Consider the following 18,527-nt stretch of genomic DNA (forward strand, 5'->3'; position numbering starts at 1 on the left):
GCCAAAAGGGCGTAAAAAAGTTTAGTGTGTGGTACACGGGGTATACAGACAATTCGGTGTCACGTTCAGGAAGGCACAGACACAATCCAAGAAAAGAAGAAAACTATTCAATTCCCAGTAGTGTAAAACAACAGTGTGAGAATGCAAAGTTCAGAATCATGCGGAAAAGTGAAATCCTATCCAAGGGAAACAAATTGCTTACACAAAATCCCCTATTCGTATACATTTGCATCTATTGTTCAAAACTTATCAATAGTTAGAGAGAACAATATCTTTAATCTTTTCAATTCAGAATTCTATTGCGTCACTGTTCACTGCAATTGATGGAAGTTGATTCCAATATGCAATTGATAACGGAAAAACAGAGTTTTTGTGAATGTTGTTGTGATTTTTGGGCAGTCGTATTGTCTTATTGTGGTTAGTTCTCATGGAATGCCTGAAAGGCTCAAGACGGTCTGATCTGGATATTGTATAATTCCCATGAAAAAGAAGATACAAGAATTTAAGTTTAGCGTGTATTCTCCCTTGGGAAAGACAATGAAGTTCGGCTCTTTTACGCAGATTAGTAACACTGGTATACCTGGTGTAGTCTGAAAACACAAATCGAACTGCTAAATTTTTCACTCGCGCAATTTTATTAATGAGAAATTTTTGATATTGACTTCTAATTATATCTGCGTATTCTAGTGCTGCTCTCATTAGGGTCTTATAGCCGCTTTCCTTTACTGAAGGGGGAGTGTTACAGAGTTTTATTTTTAGGAAACGCAGCTTACCTTGCGCATTCGAACAAATAGCAGTTATATGTGGTTCCCAATTAAAGTTGAATGTTAATGTAACTCCCAAATAGTTAACTTGATCGCTTTTAGTAATTTCAAAATTGTCTAATGTATAAGCAAAGTTGAATGGTTTTTTCTTATTAGTGCAAGTTATGGCTACGGTTTTTCTTGCGTTCAATGTCATTCCTTACTGGGAACACCAAGCTTGAATTTTTGTTAATGAGCCTTTTAGGTTAATCTGGTCCTCAGTTCGATTTACTCTTGTGTACACGACGCAGTCATATGCGAAAAGCCTTATTTGAACGGATGAGTAAATGCCCATGGGAGAGTCCTTGATGTAGATAAGGAATAAAATTGGTGCTGCCGGTGAAAACAAAGCTACCGATGTATAAAGGTCAGGTTAGCCAAAAGCGTTGGTAATCATCTCAGTGAAAAAGAAACGGAATTCCCAAGATACAGTACTAGTATGCCGTGCGCGTCAGTTTCACCATAGTAAGCTACTCGCCCAGAAAGAAGAACCGAGATTTACAATGTATCTTCTGCAAAATAACCGTACAGTTTCTCATGCAACTATGTCGGAGTTTCACGGGAGATAAAAAGAACTAGTGCGTCTTCCCACTATACGTGATTGCGGCCAGTTCTTGCATGATGATGATGATTATGATGACGATGATGCTTAGTGGCTTCGTCTTTGTAACGGGGTGGCGTTGCACAGCGGCCTTGGTCGTATGTCCATGTCCACGCTTTTCATGTAAAGATACCGTACCACTTTGGCCGCCAATCTCTGGTCATCAATATTTCTAAGTCGCTCTTCAAAACATATTTTTCTCTGTCCTTCTTTCACTTCCAAGGAAGCCCATCCCATGGCTCCCTGCACTGCCGCATTTGTTGTTTAACTGTGTGCTCCTAATTCCAATCGACCTACCGCCCTGTGATTTACTTCTAGCCTCTGAACCTCTAAATTGAACCTCTGATTTGACACACACTACTGCGTTTGAAAAGGTGAGTGCTGATACCTTTACTCCCTTCCAGATTCCTCTCACAACTTCATATCTGTTATATCCGTGACAGTGCTCTATGCTTCATGAAAAGGGCGTTTCTTTTGCCTTTCATTCTTAAATGCTCCTCATGAGTTTTTAGATACGCCTGACCTTCGTTTATCCATACGCCCAGATATCTGTATTCTGTTACCCGCGGTATTGTTGCTTTTTGAACGAATACCGTTTCGTTACGGGCGTCGTCATTAAAAACCAGAACTCCCGTCTTTTCTGCGCCAAACTCTAACCCCAGTTCAGTGGCTTCTTCCCCGCATATATCTGTGAGCTGTTGCAGACACTGTTTGCTATCTGTTTGCTATCTGTTGCAGACACTGTTTGTACTATGTCATCTGCATATATCAGTCCCGGTATATGTTGTTACACTTCCTGTCTTTTGCGGCTATAACACAGACTCAAACCTATTTTACTGCCTTCAAGTTTTCTGTCCAGTCTTACCATGTACAGTAGGAACAGCAATGGCGACAGAGGACAATCCTGCTTAAGCCTCTATTTGTTACTACCGATTCCGTGCAATTTTTTTCCTCCCAGGTAATTTGCACTTCGCTCTCATTGTAAATTCCCTGCAACAGCTGTATGAAGTCCTGCCCTAATCTCTCCCGCTCAAGCATGCTCCATAGAAGTTTTCTATCTACACTGTCGGAGGCTCCCTTTATATCAAAAAATGCTATTCATAGTGGTCGTTTCTGAGCCATTGACACCTCTATGCATTGGGTTACGAGAAATCAATTGTCATTTAAGCGCCTGTCTTGTCTGAATCCATTTTGTAGTTCTCCCAGTATGCCGTTCCCCTCTATCCACGTTTGTAGCTCCGCTTTTATGGCTTGCATTGCCAGCCTGTATGCCACTGAGGTAACTGTAATAGGCCTGTACGAGCTGGCATCATTTCTGTTTCCTTTACCTTTATATATCATCTTCATCCAGCTCTAACGCCATTGGTACGGTACTTGCTTAGTTTTTATCACTTTTTCTATTGCTCGAATAAGTTGTGCCTTGCTTTTTGGGCCCAGTAGGTTGATCAGCCGTATAGGAATTTCATCCGTCAATGTTGCCGTATTAGCTGGAACATTTTCTTCGGCTTTTTTACAGTTTAGATTCTCCAACTATAGCTCTCTATCTGTACGCATCTGAGTTGCCGCACTCTCTATATCCTGTAGTCCTCTCTCCGTTCTTCTGACCTTCTCTTGTATCATTGAGCGTATGTGAACTATCGCCTATTCCCCTTTTAGTACCTGGCCTTCACCGTTTATTACATGAAGTTGTGCTTCTTCGGTATTTTTCCTTAGCTCCTTTACATGGTTCCAAAACTTTTTTGGCGCATCTTTATCATTTGCTTGTATATTCGAGACCCATCGCTCTCTTTCTCGTTTCAGTTTTTGCTGTAGAAGTTTTTTTGTCCTCCTTTAGGCAGCACCAATTCCATTTCAAAGTTATTTCCTCTGCTTGCATTCCCACTCATTTGGCCTCCCTGCGCTCACTCGATGCTTGCTGTCTTTGTGTTCTAGTTTCCTTGATTTTCTTGTTCCACCAGCTTCTAGGCTTTCTTTTTCCTTTCCAGTAGTTCTGTTCTTTCGCATTCCCTATCTTTCCTTGAATGAAACCAATCAGTTCGCTGTATTCCCAATCTTTCGTAGGTTGTCTCTCGATTTCCGTCTCCAGGCTTTTGGCAATGTCAGCCATTTGCTGGTGGTTTAATTTCAAGGTGTGAACCACCGTTTTTGGGTTTTTACCTTCCATTTTTCCAAAAGTCAAAGTTATCCATTTATGGTCACTTCCTAAGCTGTGGGCACCTATTTCATATATTTCCATTAGAGTGAAACGTTCATACACTCCTTCTGAAAGGAGGTTGTAGTCTATACTGGACTGCTTTCCCCCTCGTTCACAAGTAATTTGTCTCTCACATTTATTCTCACTGTTTACCACAATGAGATCATGTTCTTCACACATAACTAGTACGAGTTTGCAATTGCGGCCTGTGTATCCGTCCATGTCCTCAATGTAGGCATTTATGTCTCCCACTAGAATCACCTCTCCCGATTGTCTTAACTGATATAGGTCCCGCTTAATGCAGCCTACCAGTTCTTCATTCTTTTCTCTAACCTCACTATCATCCTTTGACCACAGATAGGCGACTCCAAACAGCGTTTCTCTTCCCGCTATCGTGCCCTTCACCCACATACGCTCTTCGCAGTTTTCGTTTACTCTGTGCCAACTGGCTCCCTGTTGAATAAGCATGCCGACTCCACCCCGATTCTGTTACAGCCTTGCGATATATATTCATGCACTACTTGGGGCTCTTCTAAATCTCGCAGAAAAGTTTCTGTAAAGGCCTATACTTCGGTTTTTTTTTTAAAGTTGACTGCGAACCTCTAACCATTTCTCCTGTGATCTGCCCCCGGGCATGTTTATGTAGTTAATCTTAGCCACTCCTCGCTTTTGCTTTCGGCTAATTCTTTTCCGAAGTTGGGGTAAGCGTCGGCCACCGGGGGGTCGTCGCTTGCGTCTTCGCTCGCCTGCATTGCTACCTCATGTTCCTTTCTAAACTTTTGTGCAACCTGTGTGCTAACTTAGGCACTTTCCTTTGCGCTGTACCTTTGACCTGGATCGCAATCGCTTGCCCCTGCCGCATTTTCACTGGGCCTGTTATTTAGTCCAGCTTCCGGGGTGCTCTTGGCCCCCCTAAAACAATTTCCGCCCGCGCATCTAGTCGCCTCCCCATCTGCTCCGCTACGCGCTCAGTGACATGTGCTGCGTCCCTAACAAACGCCTGGCCCCGGCCCGCATGGTGCACTTCCCAGTTCAAAATTCATTGCTTTAGCGAACGTCCAAATTTCCCGGTTCTCTTCTACCACTACGTGGCCTCCTCTACCCTCAACATCCGGTGCCGTACAGACCGCGATCTGGACGTCGTCCGAAATCGCCCTGAGTTCACTGACCCCCTTCGCCACCTGCTTCGCTATGCCTCGTCCCCTTCCTTGAAACACGTCGTTTACTCCTCCATTATCACCACTAGGTGCTTGTCTATCATTGTGTCCCACACCTGCTCTTCCGCCTTCGCCATCATTACGTTAACCATCTTTCCAGGGAGCGTGCTAGCCTTAAATCTCTGGTGCTCCCCTACCCTCTTTGTAATCACCAGCTCTGCCCTGCGGATGTTCGAGTCACCCACAACGGTGGCTCGCCGCTCCTTTGGTTCTTTTAGCTGTGCAGGTGTATTTGCCGCCGGGGCTTTTGTGCTGATGGCCTCTGCGTAGCTCTTACCCGGCAGCGACCCCTTCCCTTCTTCCACGACAGCGTTAAGCCCCTCTCCGTGACCAGCGCTGTCGTGTCCGCCCGCTGCCTCATGCTCGGCGGCCCTGGCCTCCCCTTGTCTTCCCGCCTCGGAGACAGGCACACTCGGTGCGCTTGGCCCGTGGCGTACGCCATCGCTTTCCGGAATGCTATGCCTCGGCACACGCACACTTTCTACTTGCGCTAGCTTGTCTTCTAGCACCTCCCGCTGTTGCCCTTCGGTTTTCAGCTCCTCCACTAACCCGTCAACCTGTACCTTCAGTTGCTCCTTCTGCACCTCTAGCCGGTCGAGCCGCGACTCTATTACACAAATCCTACACATGAGGTCCCGCCCTTCCGCATCCTCAGCTGTATCGAACCTTGTATCCTCCTATAAACACTCCCGCTTGCACCTCACGCATTGTTTCGACCATACGCGCAGCCTGGCGGACAAGAATAGCAGCCCTTTTGGTTACCTGTAGGCGCAGACGAGCGTGGACTTTCAGGACCTTCTCGGCGTACTGAGCTTCCGTGAGAACGTGTGTGGCGTCCCCATCCTTCATTTGGTAGTACAGCTCCTCTGCTTGGTAGAAAAGACCCGTGAAAAACGTGTTGGCTCTCCAGATGATAATTTTTTTATTTGTGCAAAAAAGAGCAACTGTCAAACACGCCTGCTGAACCGTTACACGGCTAGCAGCGCCCTGCTGAACCGCTGTCAAAGCGTATGCGCGTAGACCTTAGGGTCCAACAATGCTGGAGAATAAAGTGGATATGTTTATATTATTCATGGGCTCCAAATAGAGGAGGATACCCGTAAGCACAAATGTGAAGGTAATTATGAAGTTTCGTCGTTTCAAAAAAAAAAGTGGGGGTTTCTGGAAACAGTGAGCAGCTCTTCTCTTAGTCGCAATTCTCAGCGGATATCGGTGGCACCACCAGAAACACAATACAGCGGCTCGAGAAATAATACGGCTCAGTCAGGTGAATGTTGATGCTTGGGCAAGTTGTTGTTCCATAGCCTTGAAATCCACAGCGTAAACAAGAAACAAGGACGAAAGTGAGAGCACGACACACAGGCGCGGACTAACAACTGTGATTTGTTGCTGCGACGTCTGGTATATAAATACTACAGAAATCAAGGCAACAAAGAAATCGACACGTAGCACGTGAGAACAAAATAACAAATCCGCCACGACACCATTACCCTCATGTGCTTGCACACTCACACTGTCTAGACAGGTCTCTACATAGGTGTCTAGAGTTACACACTGTCTAGACAGCGACAGAAGGGACACTTACACACTTTTCTTTGTTTGCTATTTCATGAGCCTGAAAAATTTCCCTTGTCAATTTATGCTTTTTTATACAATATTGCGGTACTATTGAGGATAGGCTCGCACACAGCACAGTCTCTACAATGCATTCCTAAACAACAGGCTAAAGGAACACAGTTACAACCTGAAAAAGTGCAAAAGCGGTCATCTACGAATAGTGTGTAAGTGTCCCTTCTGTCCCTCTGTGAGCAAAAGAAATCGCCTGTCTAGACAGTGTGTAAGCACATGACGGTAATGATGTCGTGGCGGATTTGTTATTTTGTTCTCACGTGCTACGTGTCGATTTCTTTGTTGCCTTGATTTCTGCTGTATTTAAATACCAGACGTCGCAACAATAAACCACAGTTGTTAGTCAGCGCCTGCGCGTCGTGCTCTCCCTTTCGTTCTCGTTTCTTGTTTGCGCTGTGGATTTCAAAACAAGCCAGTCAAGTAAACGCCACGTGGGCATAGAGTGGTAGAGAAAGAGACAGAAAAACTTTCTTGTGAGGAATTGTCTCGAGGAGAATCGAAGTCTTAATTGTGGTGGAAGGTAACGGGCTCGAGGCCGGGCCTTTCCTGGACGTCTTCTCCTTGACTTAGGTTGGTAGTCCCGTGGTGAGTGGTAACACCGGTGAATGCCAATACGACGGAGAAAAAAGGAAACGCTACCTTGTAGAAGGGGAAAAAGTCATTGATGCGCGGCTTGCTACTTGTTACTGGCTAAAGTTTTGCAGTAGCCTGTATCGCGCCGTAATTTCTCCCCTTAACTGAACTTAGCACCGCCGACCTGCCTTTTTTTGCAGGCTCTTCAAAATGTCGAAGCTTTTTGTATGTTTTTTTTTTACTTTTGGAGGCCCGATTTTTTCCTGTAGGGGCTACTTTTTGGTTGTTGATGGGGCAGTGGTTTGCAGCTGAACAGTTAAGCGCAGTGCGCCGCACAGCTTCCTTGGCGTGCCCGTACCCTGTCTGCGTATCGTCTCACGTAGACCCAGCCGTGAAGGCTCGCGTCGAGAAAATGCCGTACCTTTCAGTCAGCTGCCTCCGTGGTGGGATCGACGCGACGACTACGTTATGCCGCATTGTGATGCGCCTTCAACGCGCGAGTGTGACAATCACACGATGAGAACGATAACATTCCACGACGTCTACCTATGTGGAGGATTGGACATGACGACGGCAGCGTGCGACAAGACTACAATGACTTGCTGTGCCCTTTCAGCGCACGATGGCTGCAGCAACAACATTGCGATACGCTTTCCAGGAAAGCGATCTCGTTTGATCCGTTGTTGGCGTGTGGTGATCGTCTGCCAGATCGTCAGATGTATCGTCTGCTCGTGTATTCCCAGCAGGTTTTCCAGCGTGTCGCGAGTACGACACTTACACGCCCCCTGCCTTCGTGGCGGATTCCACTCGACGACGGAAGCGTGAAACAACTGCGGTAATATTTCACGGCGCCTGCCTTCGAAGCGGGGTCGACGAGACTCAATCCGGTTTCACTGCGCGAGTATGGCACCGGGAGCAGCTAAAGCAGCGGACGTTTATTCTCTGCCTGTTTATTGCAGCTTGAAACTCACTCGCCTCTGGAAACGTTCCGGGACCCCCCATCAGAAGCCTGCTGATGTGCTCCTGCTTCTGCGGCTTTCCTCTGCGCATCACGTGGTGTTTGGTTCACTTCTGGCACCCGTAAAAAGGACAGCGCAGCCACCATCGCAGTGTTGGCAGCGGGGGCAGCGGAAGTAGCGGACATTTATTCTCTGCCCATCTACTTTGCAGGTTTGGCTTGCTGTATTTTTTTACAATTCTTCTTGTATCTGCCACTGCTGCCAGAATATTGCCTAATTTTTTATACAGTGTGCTGTGTGCCGGAGGTGTTGAAAATGGGTACTGAACTTGCTGATCTTAAGCGTGAACTACGAAACTAAATCAGAGCGCTGAAAAACAGCGTATAATTCATCAGCAAGGAATACGATGCTATGAAAAAGGAGTGTAGTAATATAAAAAAAATTACACCATCTTCCTGTAGGGGAACCCTGAGTAGTATGCGAAGCAGCCATGGGGTCGACTGAAGTTCTCATTAGTTTTCAGTTCGTCGTTTTCGTTGACGTTCAGCTTCGTGTGCCTTCGTTGTATCAGTAGCTTCTTGACGTAGTTTGAATGAGTGAAGGACATAAGGCGCGTTCGTAGCACTTGCTCCCGTCTTGGTTTGTAGCGCAGTTGGAAGAGCGCCACGTACCTCCCGTTGCGGCGAGAGCGTGTGATCGAAACCGGGCGCCACCTATTTTTTTTTAGTGGACTGCGCTGACGTCAGCCCAAACGCTGACGGGGCTGAAGAGACGCGCATGCGCAGTAGAGTGCGGACGACGGACAACGACGACAAGGGAGGGAGGGATACAGCCCCGAGCATGAGATGCTTCACATGTAAAAGGAAAACGCCAATCTGAGGGCTTCGCACGAGGCCTTGGCGCTCGAGCTCGCAGCTTTGGAGGCGAGGGTGCATGAATATTCGTGGCGGATCACTTCCCAGGATCGGCACTCGCGAAAGAGAGCTGCGGAAATTAAGGGCGTTCCCCAGAACGACAAAGAAAGTTTGATCGAAGTGCTTGGCAAGGTTGGAGAGGCGATCGGGGAGCCGATAACCAAACCGGGTGTCGAAATCTGCCCCCGTGTTCCAGTACGCCATGTTTCTGCAGACCCGAACATTGTTGTCTTCTTTCAAAGACAGCAAAAGTGACGCTGTCATTCGTAAGGCACAGAGGGCAAGATTTAAGACGGACGTCTGAGAATTTGCATCGAAGCAGCCAGTACATGTAAATGAACACCTCCGCCTGAAAATAAAGAAAATGTTGGGAATGACAATTGCTTAGAAAACAGAACTGAACTGGCGCTTCGCATGGTCAATATACGGCAAGGTCTTCTCTCGGAAAACGGAATCTTCAAGGGCCATTGAAACCACTTGTGAAGCAGACCTGGGGAAGATGCGCGATACCACCACTCCCGTCCATTCCTCTCAGATAACGTAGCTTTAATACGTACGTGAGTTTTCTTCGCCGACAGCACCGCCTGCCGATATCAAGTGTCCTAGTGATGGTCGCTATCTTTCCTTCCTGCACGCAGTCTGCCCGCAGTAAAAATTACGATCTTAGCATTTTTCTGAACGAGTTTCGCTTTAATTTCGAAGTAGTAATGCTCACCGAAACTTGGTACGCCTGTCAAGACGAAGTGTGCCATCTGCCTGCTGGCTTGAATAGTTTTTACTTGAATAGATCACCTCGACGTGGTGGGGGTGTCATCCAGCTGGTATCGAATGAGCTGCATTGCAGCATGCTAGCAGATGTTTCAACTATAACATCAGATTTCGAAGTTTTGACGATACAATGCAAAGGTTAAGTTTGTCGGTTCTTTACCGTACACCCGATGGGAAAACAGGTGAATTTAATTTTTTCTGGAAAAGCTGCTTTCTTTTATGTTTCTGAACAACGTAGATATAGTAATAGGTGGTGACTGCAATATTGATCTGTTCCAGTGCACAAAATTATCTCGAGATTTGCTTTTGTTTCCCGATTCCTTCTTGTGCAAGAATGTGATAACGCTGCCAAAGCGTATCACCTAGCACTCTGAGACCCTTTTGGACTTGTTTGTGATTAATAAAATGTCTGATAGCATAGTATCTCGGACTATACTGTCGGACTTGAGCAATCATTTTTCCATATTCATGTTTCATAAGCGCAACGAAGCACTCGGAAAAGTAAAATTTGATCTGCAATCACACAGTGTGCAAGACACCAGCATCAAAAATCTAGAAACGTTCCGCAAGAAAATAGAAATAATGAACTGGAACCCAGTATTCCGACTAAACAGTTCCGATGAGGTTTATGACACGTTTGTCCATAGTCTCGAGATTTATCTTGAGATTTATCTCGAAAATTATCTCGATATTTGCTTTTGTTTCCCGATTCCTTTTTGTGCAAGAATGTGATAACGCTGCCTAAGCGTATCACCTAGCACTCTGAGACCCCTTTGGATTTGTTTGTGACTAATAAAATGTCTCATAGCATAGTATCTGGGACTATAATGTCGGACTTGAGCAATCATTTTTCCATATTCATGTTTCATAAGCGCAACGAAGCACTCGGAAAAGTAAAATCTGATCTGCAATCACACAGTGTGCAAGACACCAGCATCAAAAATCTAGAAACGTTCTGAAAGGAAATAGAAAGAATGAACTGGAACCCAGTATTCCTACTTAACAGTGCCGACGAGGTTTATGACATGTTTGTGCATAGTCTTAAGTTCATCATAACTGCTTTAATCTAAAGACAGTACGAACAACTAAAAACATAAAGAAAGCGTGGTTAAAAAAATCAGTGCTATGAAATTCATAGAAAGAAAACGTCCCTTTTTTCGAAGTTCATTAAAACAAACAAGTCAGATTATTTCAAAACTGTTAAGAAGTATCGGGATTTTGTGTCGAAGTTCCTGCGGAAGGCGAAGAAAACTTACTTTGAGAATATTTTTTTCTAGCTCCCGTAATCACGTCATATGGCGTGAAATAAAACAAGCTCCTAAACCATGGGTCCAGGTAGGCTGAAAAACTTGAATTATTAATCCGTGATAGAACGATACAGGGTGTCAAGCTGGCGCACAGTTTCAATACATATTTTAAAACCTTATTGCCAGGTCTTAATAGAAACAGTTCGAAACAGTTTTTGGGTGCACCAAACAGTTACTCGGCCTTTTTTGAACCACCTACTCCCTCTAAGATTTATTCAGTCTACATGTCCCCAAAGAATAGCACAGCGCGCGATATTGACCTTCAAAAAAAAACCGCTAAAATTTGCACTTGACCTGTTGCTGCCCGTGCTTTGCCATATTTTTAACCTATCTTTACCCACGGGTGCTTTTCCGAAAATGTTTAAATCTGGAGACAGAAATGAATTTTCAAATTACATACCTATTTCTTTATTGCCTGTAATATCGAAAGGATTAGAAAAAATAATTTGTAACCGCATTTTGTCCTTCTGTGAAAAACATTGCATTATATCACCGAATCAATTTGTCTTCCTAAGAGGTATGTCTACAGAACTCGCCTGGCTAACTCAAAAAGAACACATAGTTACCGGATTCGAAAACAAACAAAAATACTTTGGGCATTTTTATCGATTTGTTGAAAGCTTTTGACAGGGTAAACCATGAAATTATGTTAACCAGAGAGGACACTACGGTTTTCGTGGCGTTACTCTAGAACTTATAAAATCTTTTTTGAAGTTCAGGAAACAGTTTCAGGATCAAATAAACTACATTCTTCGTTCAGGAACGTAACAGCGGGACTTCTCCAAGGTAGCATTCTCCGGCCTGTTCTGTTTAATATTTTTATAAATGATATATTCAATATTAGTGAATGTACCCATTATGCTGTCTACGCTGACGATGACAGCCTCCTTTTTTAGTCTGATGACATGAACTAACTTTCGAACTCAGCCAATACGACGCTTACAAATTTGCTGAAGTGGTGTGAGGTAAACTCCCTAGAAATAAACATAAGAAAAACCAAAGCTGCAGTATATTCTACTGCACAAAAAAAACGTTACTTCGAATTTGAATATATACTTTGGATCTGAGAATGTAGAGGCTGCAAAGGAAGTCAAAACCATGCGAGTAACCTTCAATGAACATCTATTTTGGGATACACACGTTCACCACGTAGGAGGAAGCTTGGCTATGGCTTGCGGTATTCTTTACAGACTGCGACATGTTATCCCCACCAAAACAAAACTGCTTCTATAACGCCGTTTTTACCCTCCACCTAAAGTACTGCCATCTTGTACGGGGCACCACATCTCAAGCAAACATAACTAAATTATTTTTAGTGCAAAAGAAAGCGCTTCGCCGTATTGCAAACATTTCATACTACGCCCACACTGCAGAACTTTTTTCAGAAGTCGAGCTTATATAATAACAATCTTCGGATGAAATACAAAAAGGTTTTCCGTTACAATAACAGATGTTTTTTTTTTACTTTATCCAACCTTACACCACCTTCGGAACTTCTGTATAATATCAGACATAAAAATCTTCGGATGATTCCTTTCTGACGTACAAACCATGGATTTCGCAGGCTGTAGTACTCTATGCCAAGTCTCTTAAATAATTTAGCGAGCAAAATAAAATATTATCTCCACCCGATAACGGAAAGAGCACGTCATAGAAATTGGCATTTCTTTATAACTATAATACATTTCTGACGACCATGCAGAGGCCAACTATAATTTTTTAAATGTATTTCTCTCCGAAACATTTCCTATAACCCCATTTATGTTTTTTTTGTTCACCGAAAAGGATTTCTTTTAGTCTGTTACATGAACCTATTGTTTCTCTGGCTGTATGTTTTACTACACAGGTTGTTCGCTCTTCCACCTGGAATTTTTTCCCATATTATAGATGTGCATTACTACCTACCACTGCACCGGGTATACAGTGCTCAGGTACATTAAACAAATATTTGTAATATTTTTATTGGTTGTATGTGTATGTAATGTGTGTGTGTATCTACTTTCTTATTGTATATGTATATATATATATATATCTGAGTGTACATATGTTTGCTTATGTGTATTCAATGGCTCCCTAGCCACTGCGGCATTTATGTGAATGAATGTGCAGACAAAGCGGCTCATCATGACCATGAAAGGGCCCAATTGGCCGACATCCCGTTGTCGCGGCATGATGCAGCAAGGTCACTGCGCTCCATCGCCGCGAAATCACGCTGACCGTTTGGAATACGCCGCAGTTTTCAAACCCCCGCCTGTACTTGCTCGACCCTGACCTGCAGCCCCACTTACCCATTAACATGCCACGTTCAGATGCCACCCTACTGTGCCGACTGTGGATTGGAGTGGCTTTCACTAAAGCTTACTCATTCACTATCAGCATGACTGACGGCCCTGCATGTGATGTCTGCGCCAAGGACGAGACAATAGAAAACCTGTTGTGTCACTGTGTCCGGTTTGCAACGCAGAGACTGCACCTGTCAACCGCTTTCCGGAAACTCTACAACCGGCCATTAACTGCGCAAACTGTTCTGTGTCACAGACGTAGCCCATAACATTCCGAAAAGGCCACAAAAGCGCTACTTCGGTTCTTAAAGGACACAGGCCTGTCTGAACGATTGTAGAGAGACTGTGCACCATTGTTCATTTGTTATTTGGTTAGTTTGCCATTTAAGTTTAGGCTTTACTAGCGCCTACTGTGTTTTTTTAGTAGTTATCTTTAATTTTTCTTTTCTTGCTTCTCAAGCTCTATTCCTGTCTTTTCAATACTCTTTCTTTCTCTTTAAATCCCTCCTTCCCCACTTCCCATGTGTCAGCACACTTGCGCAAAGCACACTTTGGCGCAAAGCTCACTAAGCATAAATAACCTGACCTTGGATTAGATTGGGCCATTCGTATGTGACACGTATTTAAGGTAGATAGTCTCAACACTTACGTTCAGTAAGCGATGTCTTGGCCAGCATGACAGTGGCACCGCTGAAGGCAACGCCGTACATTGCGACGAAGTTTTCCACGCTGTTGCTGAGATAGGCACAGACCGTGTCTCCTGGGCCGATGCCGCGTGCCTGGAAACCCACTGCGTAGCGCCGTATCCGGTCCAGAAACTGCCGTCGCGTCAAACAGAGGTGATCGTCCACCTGGCGCATTTGAGGTAAGCAATCAATCTGTCCATGACGTAACTTCGTAACGGATTCCTCGAATGAAACATCAAATTACATTAGGGAAATCAACGGCACTGTTAGTGTTCTCAGTTTGAAATCATCATGTTCACGGCAACTGCTGTACAAAGGCCTGAACCCCCCCCCCCCCGGTCCCGCACACACGCGCCCAACCTTTGAGCCATTCCAGTTCTGGGTCATCCCAAAACATTCTTCACCATTACCCCAATTTCCTCATTTCGTCCTTCAAACGAGTTCTCTCTCTTTGCGTACTTCTTATCCGGTCTGTCTGTGTACACTATGCTATTGCGATGGTTCACCTGTGGTCAATAGTCTGCATCATTTGGCTGGCACAAATCCGCGTTCTTTTATGTATTAGCAATCTCCTCCCGCAAGAATTTTGTTAAAGCGATAAGTATTAGCTGAGAAATCGTAAATCAAAAACCGCGCATTATCGTCGCGCCGCGTTTCCTCCTCCTTTCGCTTTTGACGGCGCGCGAGCCTTCCCTCCCATGATGCTGCGCTCCCCAGCGATGACGTACTTCCGCTAAGGCGCTCCTAGACTGCCGTCTGCTACGGGCAAGCTTTGTTGACACCATGAATCCCGCACTCCGCTCAAGGCTGGAAAAGCGAACGAAAAATCTGGCTGCATTTGTGTGGCGGCCTGGCCATGCCCTTTCGCGCTGTACGTTGCTGGAGTTGCTATCGGCGGCACGCGACTTTTTATCGGAGGCGAACTCGCAGCCGCTCGGGGAGGATCGTGCGCTCGGTCCCTTTCATGCACCACGCACTGTTTATCCAAAAAGCGCCGTATCAGATGTGGCCCCGCTGGTGCCGGGTCCCATTTTGCGGCGGTGGTAATTCCTGCCGGCGGCATGTGAAAAAGACATTTTAAATCGACACAGAACCCGTGCACAAAACGCTTCAATCATGTGACCAGTTCAGCTTGGGGCGACGCGTGGTGGAGAGCGGCAACGTTGGCAAAACATGCTCCGGCGCGGCTCTGTGCTTTCTAGCGCTGGAGCGAGCGCCATTACTTTGACAATCTCAATCATCGGTTGCCTTGGCAACAGGGCACAAACCGCTCCAGAAGTCAGTTACGGTTGCGTGATCCCGGTTCAGCTCGGGGCCCCACCTCGCGACATGTGGGCACTGCAGGCGTACCACTCACTCCCATTGGGAAGTGCGAGATGCGTTTGATATTACAGGAGGCGATGGTGTGCGTGTTGTGGACGCCTTTGTTGCCTTTGTTTCGCGATGAAATGCGACGTTGTGCTTCTGCGGGTGGATAGTGCTTCCCATGGTCTGGATTATCTTTCTCGGGCGACGTACGACTCAACATCGCATGGAGTATGTGCAGTGTACGTGGCTAAAAGCCATCTCGGCTTGTGCGCCAGAGTTAAGTGACTTGCTGTTCGTTCCCGCAAACCAGGCGCGAGGAGAGTGCCGAATTTACGACGGGCAGGAGGAGGAAACCCATCGTCTGTCAATCGCGGTTCAGACTTGCAACGCATGTTATGACGTTGTGTTCGTTCGAAACGCATCTCTGGATTGTTTTGAAGTTGAATAAAATGTATGCGTCAAACCCGGGCATTCGGCTGAGGGCGTTCTCTGCGATAGCACGAAAGAAGTGACATGGGGCTTCAACGCTTTCTTTATGGAACGTACTCAGGTAAGAGAATATCCATGTCGCGTTATGGCCGTGTTGCATTCAATACAAACGGTTAAGCGTTTGTTTACACTTGTTTCGTTTGTCGTAAAATGTCCAAGCACTCCGGCACTCAGCTGGCAGATCAGCCAGCGAGCCGACGCTGAGCAAACGACTCATCTCTTTGCCGGAAGTGCGTAAAAAGCCGCCCAATAGCAGGATGTCTAGCTCATGACGAACATCTGGGAATTGATGATGTAGACATGTGAAGATGGCGGCGTCCAATAACACGAAGGGAAGGGTGAGAAAAAAGCGACACATTTTGCAGCAAAACTGTGAGCTTTCCGCTGCACGTAAAAGAGTAATACTTGGCACAGATGACGTTGACGACCATATCTAACGATTGCGCTACTTCATTTAGTGGGCTCAAACCGCCTTTCAGGGCCCCTTTAACACGAAAGTGTTTTATGCCGAGGCCCACCAAGATCTAAATGATGTCATATCCGTCCCGGAAATGACATCACCAGAAAAACTTCGACTGACGCCGCGACGGCGGTGCCGGGATTCGAGCCAGGAACTCTTTCGCCACAACGGTAGGTACGAAACGCGCTCCCTACTGCGCTATGAACAGACGCGCGAATAGGACGACAAACGCGCCTTGTATCCATCTTTTCAGATGGTGCTGACATCTTGGAGAGGCGAAGCGAAGTAGTGCATCATGGCGCTAATGAGCGCCGACAGTTGGCGCCTCGATGCCAGCGCCTACGTGTACGGCGCGCGGTTGACGCGAAGCGTAAGCTGAGGAGAAGCCGACTTGCGCATGTCGCGCTCGTGACACGGCCCGCTGCTCCTTCCGCTGCAGCGGATCGTGTGTTCACCAAACGATTCGCTGACAACCGTTTTCTTTCGTTCGCACGGACGGTTTTCAAGGTGCTGTGGTTTCACGCAATGCTCCATGGATTTACGCAAGGGGCCGTGGATTTACACAATGCTCCGGCGCGTGAAATCCAGTGTCTAACGTTGATGCCTATAACGGTGTCATACCGACGAAATATAGATAGCGATGTGCAAGTTCATATCGCTGCACAACAAACATTCGATTGCTCCTGTGAAGGCACATTTTATTTTCTTGTTTTACCGGTTCCTTTGTAAGAGGAAACAACCTCCTTTTTTCCATAACACTGGGTGTGTATCGTCTACCACACTCCCTTACCTAAGTCATTATACTCATTTTCAATAGCTAGGATAACTCAAACCTATCCGCTTGCCATTCAGACCAAAAAATGGGCCCGTTCTTAAGAGTTACTAGACAAACGCGGTTGAAATATCTCATGCTAACAGCTTTAGATACCTCAGCAATACCTGCACAACTAACTTAACCTGGTCAACTCATACTGACAGAACCTGTGCATCAGCACGACAAAACCTGAGTCTGCTAAGACACAAACGCCACCTCACTTCAAAGGTATTGCCTATAAAGCCCCAATCCCACCTGGTCTAGAATACGTGTGCACTGTCTGAGATCCGCCCTTCTCAAAACGCCATTTACAAACGATCAAATTCGGCGGCTCTCCCTTCGGTTCCTACATAACCGTTATCCTTGCTGTGCTTTACGAACATGCCTAATGAAAACCAAGAAAATTGTGCCATTACAGAACCGCAGAAAAAAACGACTGTAATGTCTCTATCTTTGTATCTGAAAACCTTTGCTTGACCCGTTACCTTATCTCTAGCTTTTGCCTCAGAAAGCTACACGTAATTATCACGCTCTCAGTATTGCTTCTATATCTGCGCCCACAAACAACTTTAAACTTTATCTTTTCTTGTATTCAAATGATTCGATTGCCTTTCGGGATAAATTTTTCTGACGATGTTCCTCAGCTCATCGACCACCTCACCGAGTGAAAGGTAATGCGGTTAATATGTGCTGACCTCGGTCGGGTCATATTTTTGATTGTCGTGTGCATTCCCTGTTTATATTTGAGATTTTATCACAACCGCCTTGTTAATACTTTTTCCTCTCCCCTCCCCAGTTCTATATTTAACATCTGCGCGGACATGCTTGTTTTGTATTTTTACTCCGCTTTTTAGTTGCTCTTGTTACTACTACTTGTTTTCATTTCTTTATGGGTCAAATGCAGCCTCTGAACCTACCGCTCTTGCTTCGGCCGCCGAAGGCCTCTAGCAGTGTACAAAAAAAATGAGAGATTTGACCACACCCGTGGGGTTCCATATTACGGGAAATGACTCACCACCGAAATCTTCTCCGGTTTATTCTCCAGGCATGTCTTCACCGCAGTGTAGATAGACACCGGGGGAATATCGCACCGCGGGTAGGGTGAGTATATCACGCCGTCCTTGATGGAGGCCTTCATTGTCATATGAACAGGCTTCGAAGTGCCGAGTCGTCCGAGTGCGTCCACTGGCTTTGACCGCCACCTTGGCTTAAGTTTTCTGAGAAGTGCTTCTGGAGAAGATAGAAGCACAAACAAAAACACAACAGCCTTTCTTAGAAATGTCGCGGACTTCTTCGCATAGTTCACGTGCGTTCCGACTGGTTAGCTTCAAGCACTGGAAAGAGCAATTTTCCTGCGCAATCTGCGCACCACTGCGCACTCCTCGTGGATATTTTCTTTGCAAGTCAGAGTTATCTGTGTCACGTATATCCTGCAGGTGGTTCACAGAAACGCTACGTGGAGCGTATAGGTAGCGAGGCTGCCTTCGATTGACCAAATGCTTCAAACACAACAACTTCGAGGG

General features: G+C 45.8%; 1 protein-coding gene across 1 annotated transcript in view; it reads right to left on the reverse strand.

The window, feature by feature from the left end:
- Positions 1-18,236, reverse strand: part of LOC144158363 (uncharacterized) — an 83,462-nt gene extending 65,226 nt beyond the window's left edge. Inside the window, exons 1-3 of the mRNA XM_077689214.1 lie at positions 18,020-18,236; positions 13,897-14,098; positions 5,578-5,681 (exon numbers count right to left, since the gene is read on the reverse strand). Of these exons, the coding sequence (XP_077545340.1) occupies positions 5,578-5,681; positions 13,897-14,098; positions 18,020-18,148 (435 nt within the window). The 5' untranslated portion in view covers positions 18,149-18,236. The remainder of the gene's footprint in view (positions 1-5,577; positions 5,682-13,896; positions 14,099-18,019) is intronic.
- Positions 18,237-18,527: the final 291 nt, after the last annotated feature.

This window comes from Haemaphysalis longicornis, unplaced genomic scaffold (genome assembly GCF_048455015.1).
Source record: "Haemaphysalis longicornis isolate Haplotype H1 unplaced genomic scaffold, Haemaphysalis longicornis Haplotype H1 scaffold_10, whole genome shotgun sequence".
In the NCBI taxonomy this organism is placed as follows: Eukaryota; Metazoa; Arthropoda; class Arachnida; order Ixodida; family Ixodidae; genus Haemaphysalis; species Haemaphysalis longicornis.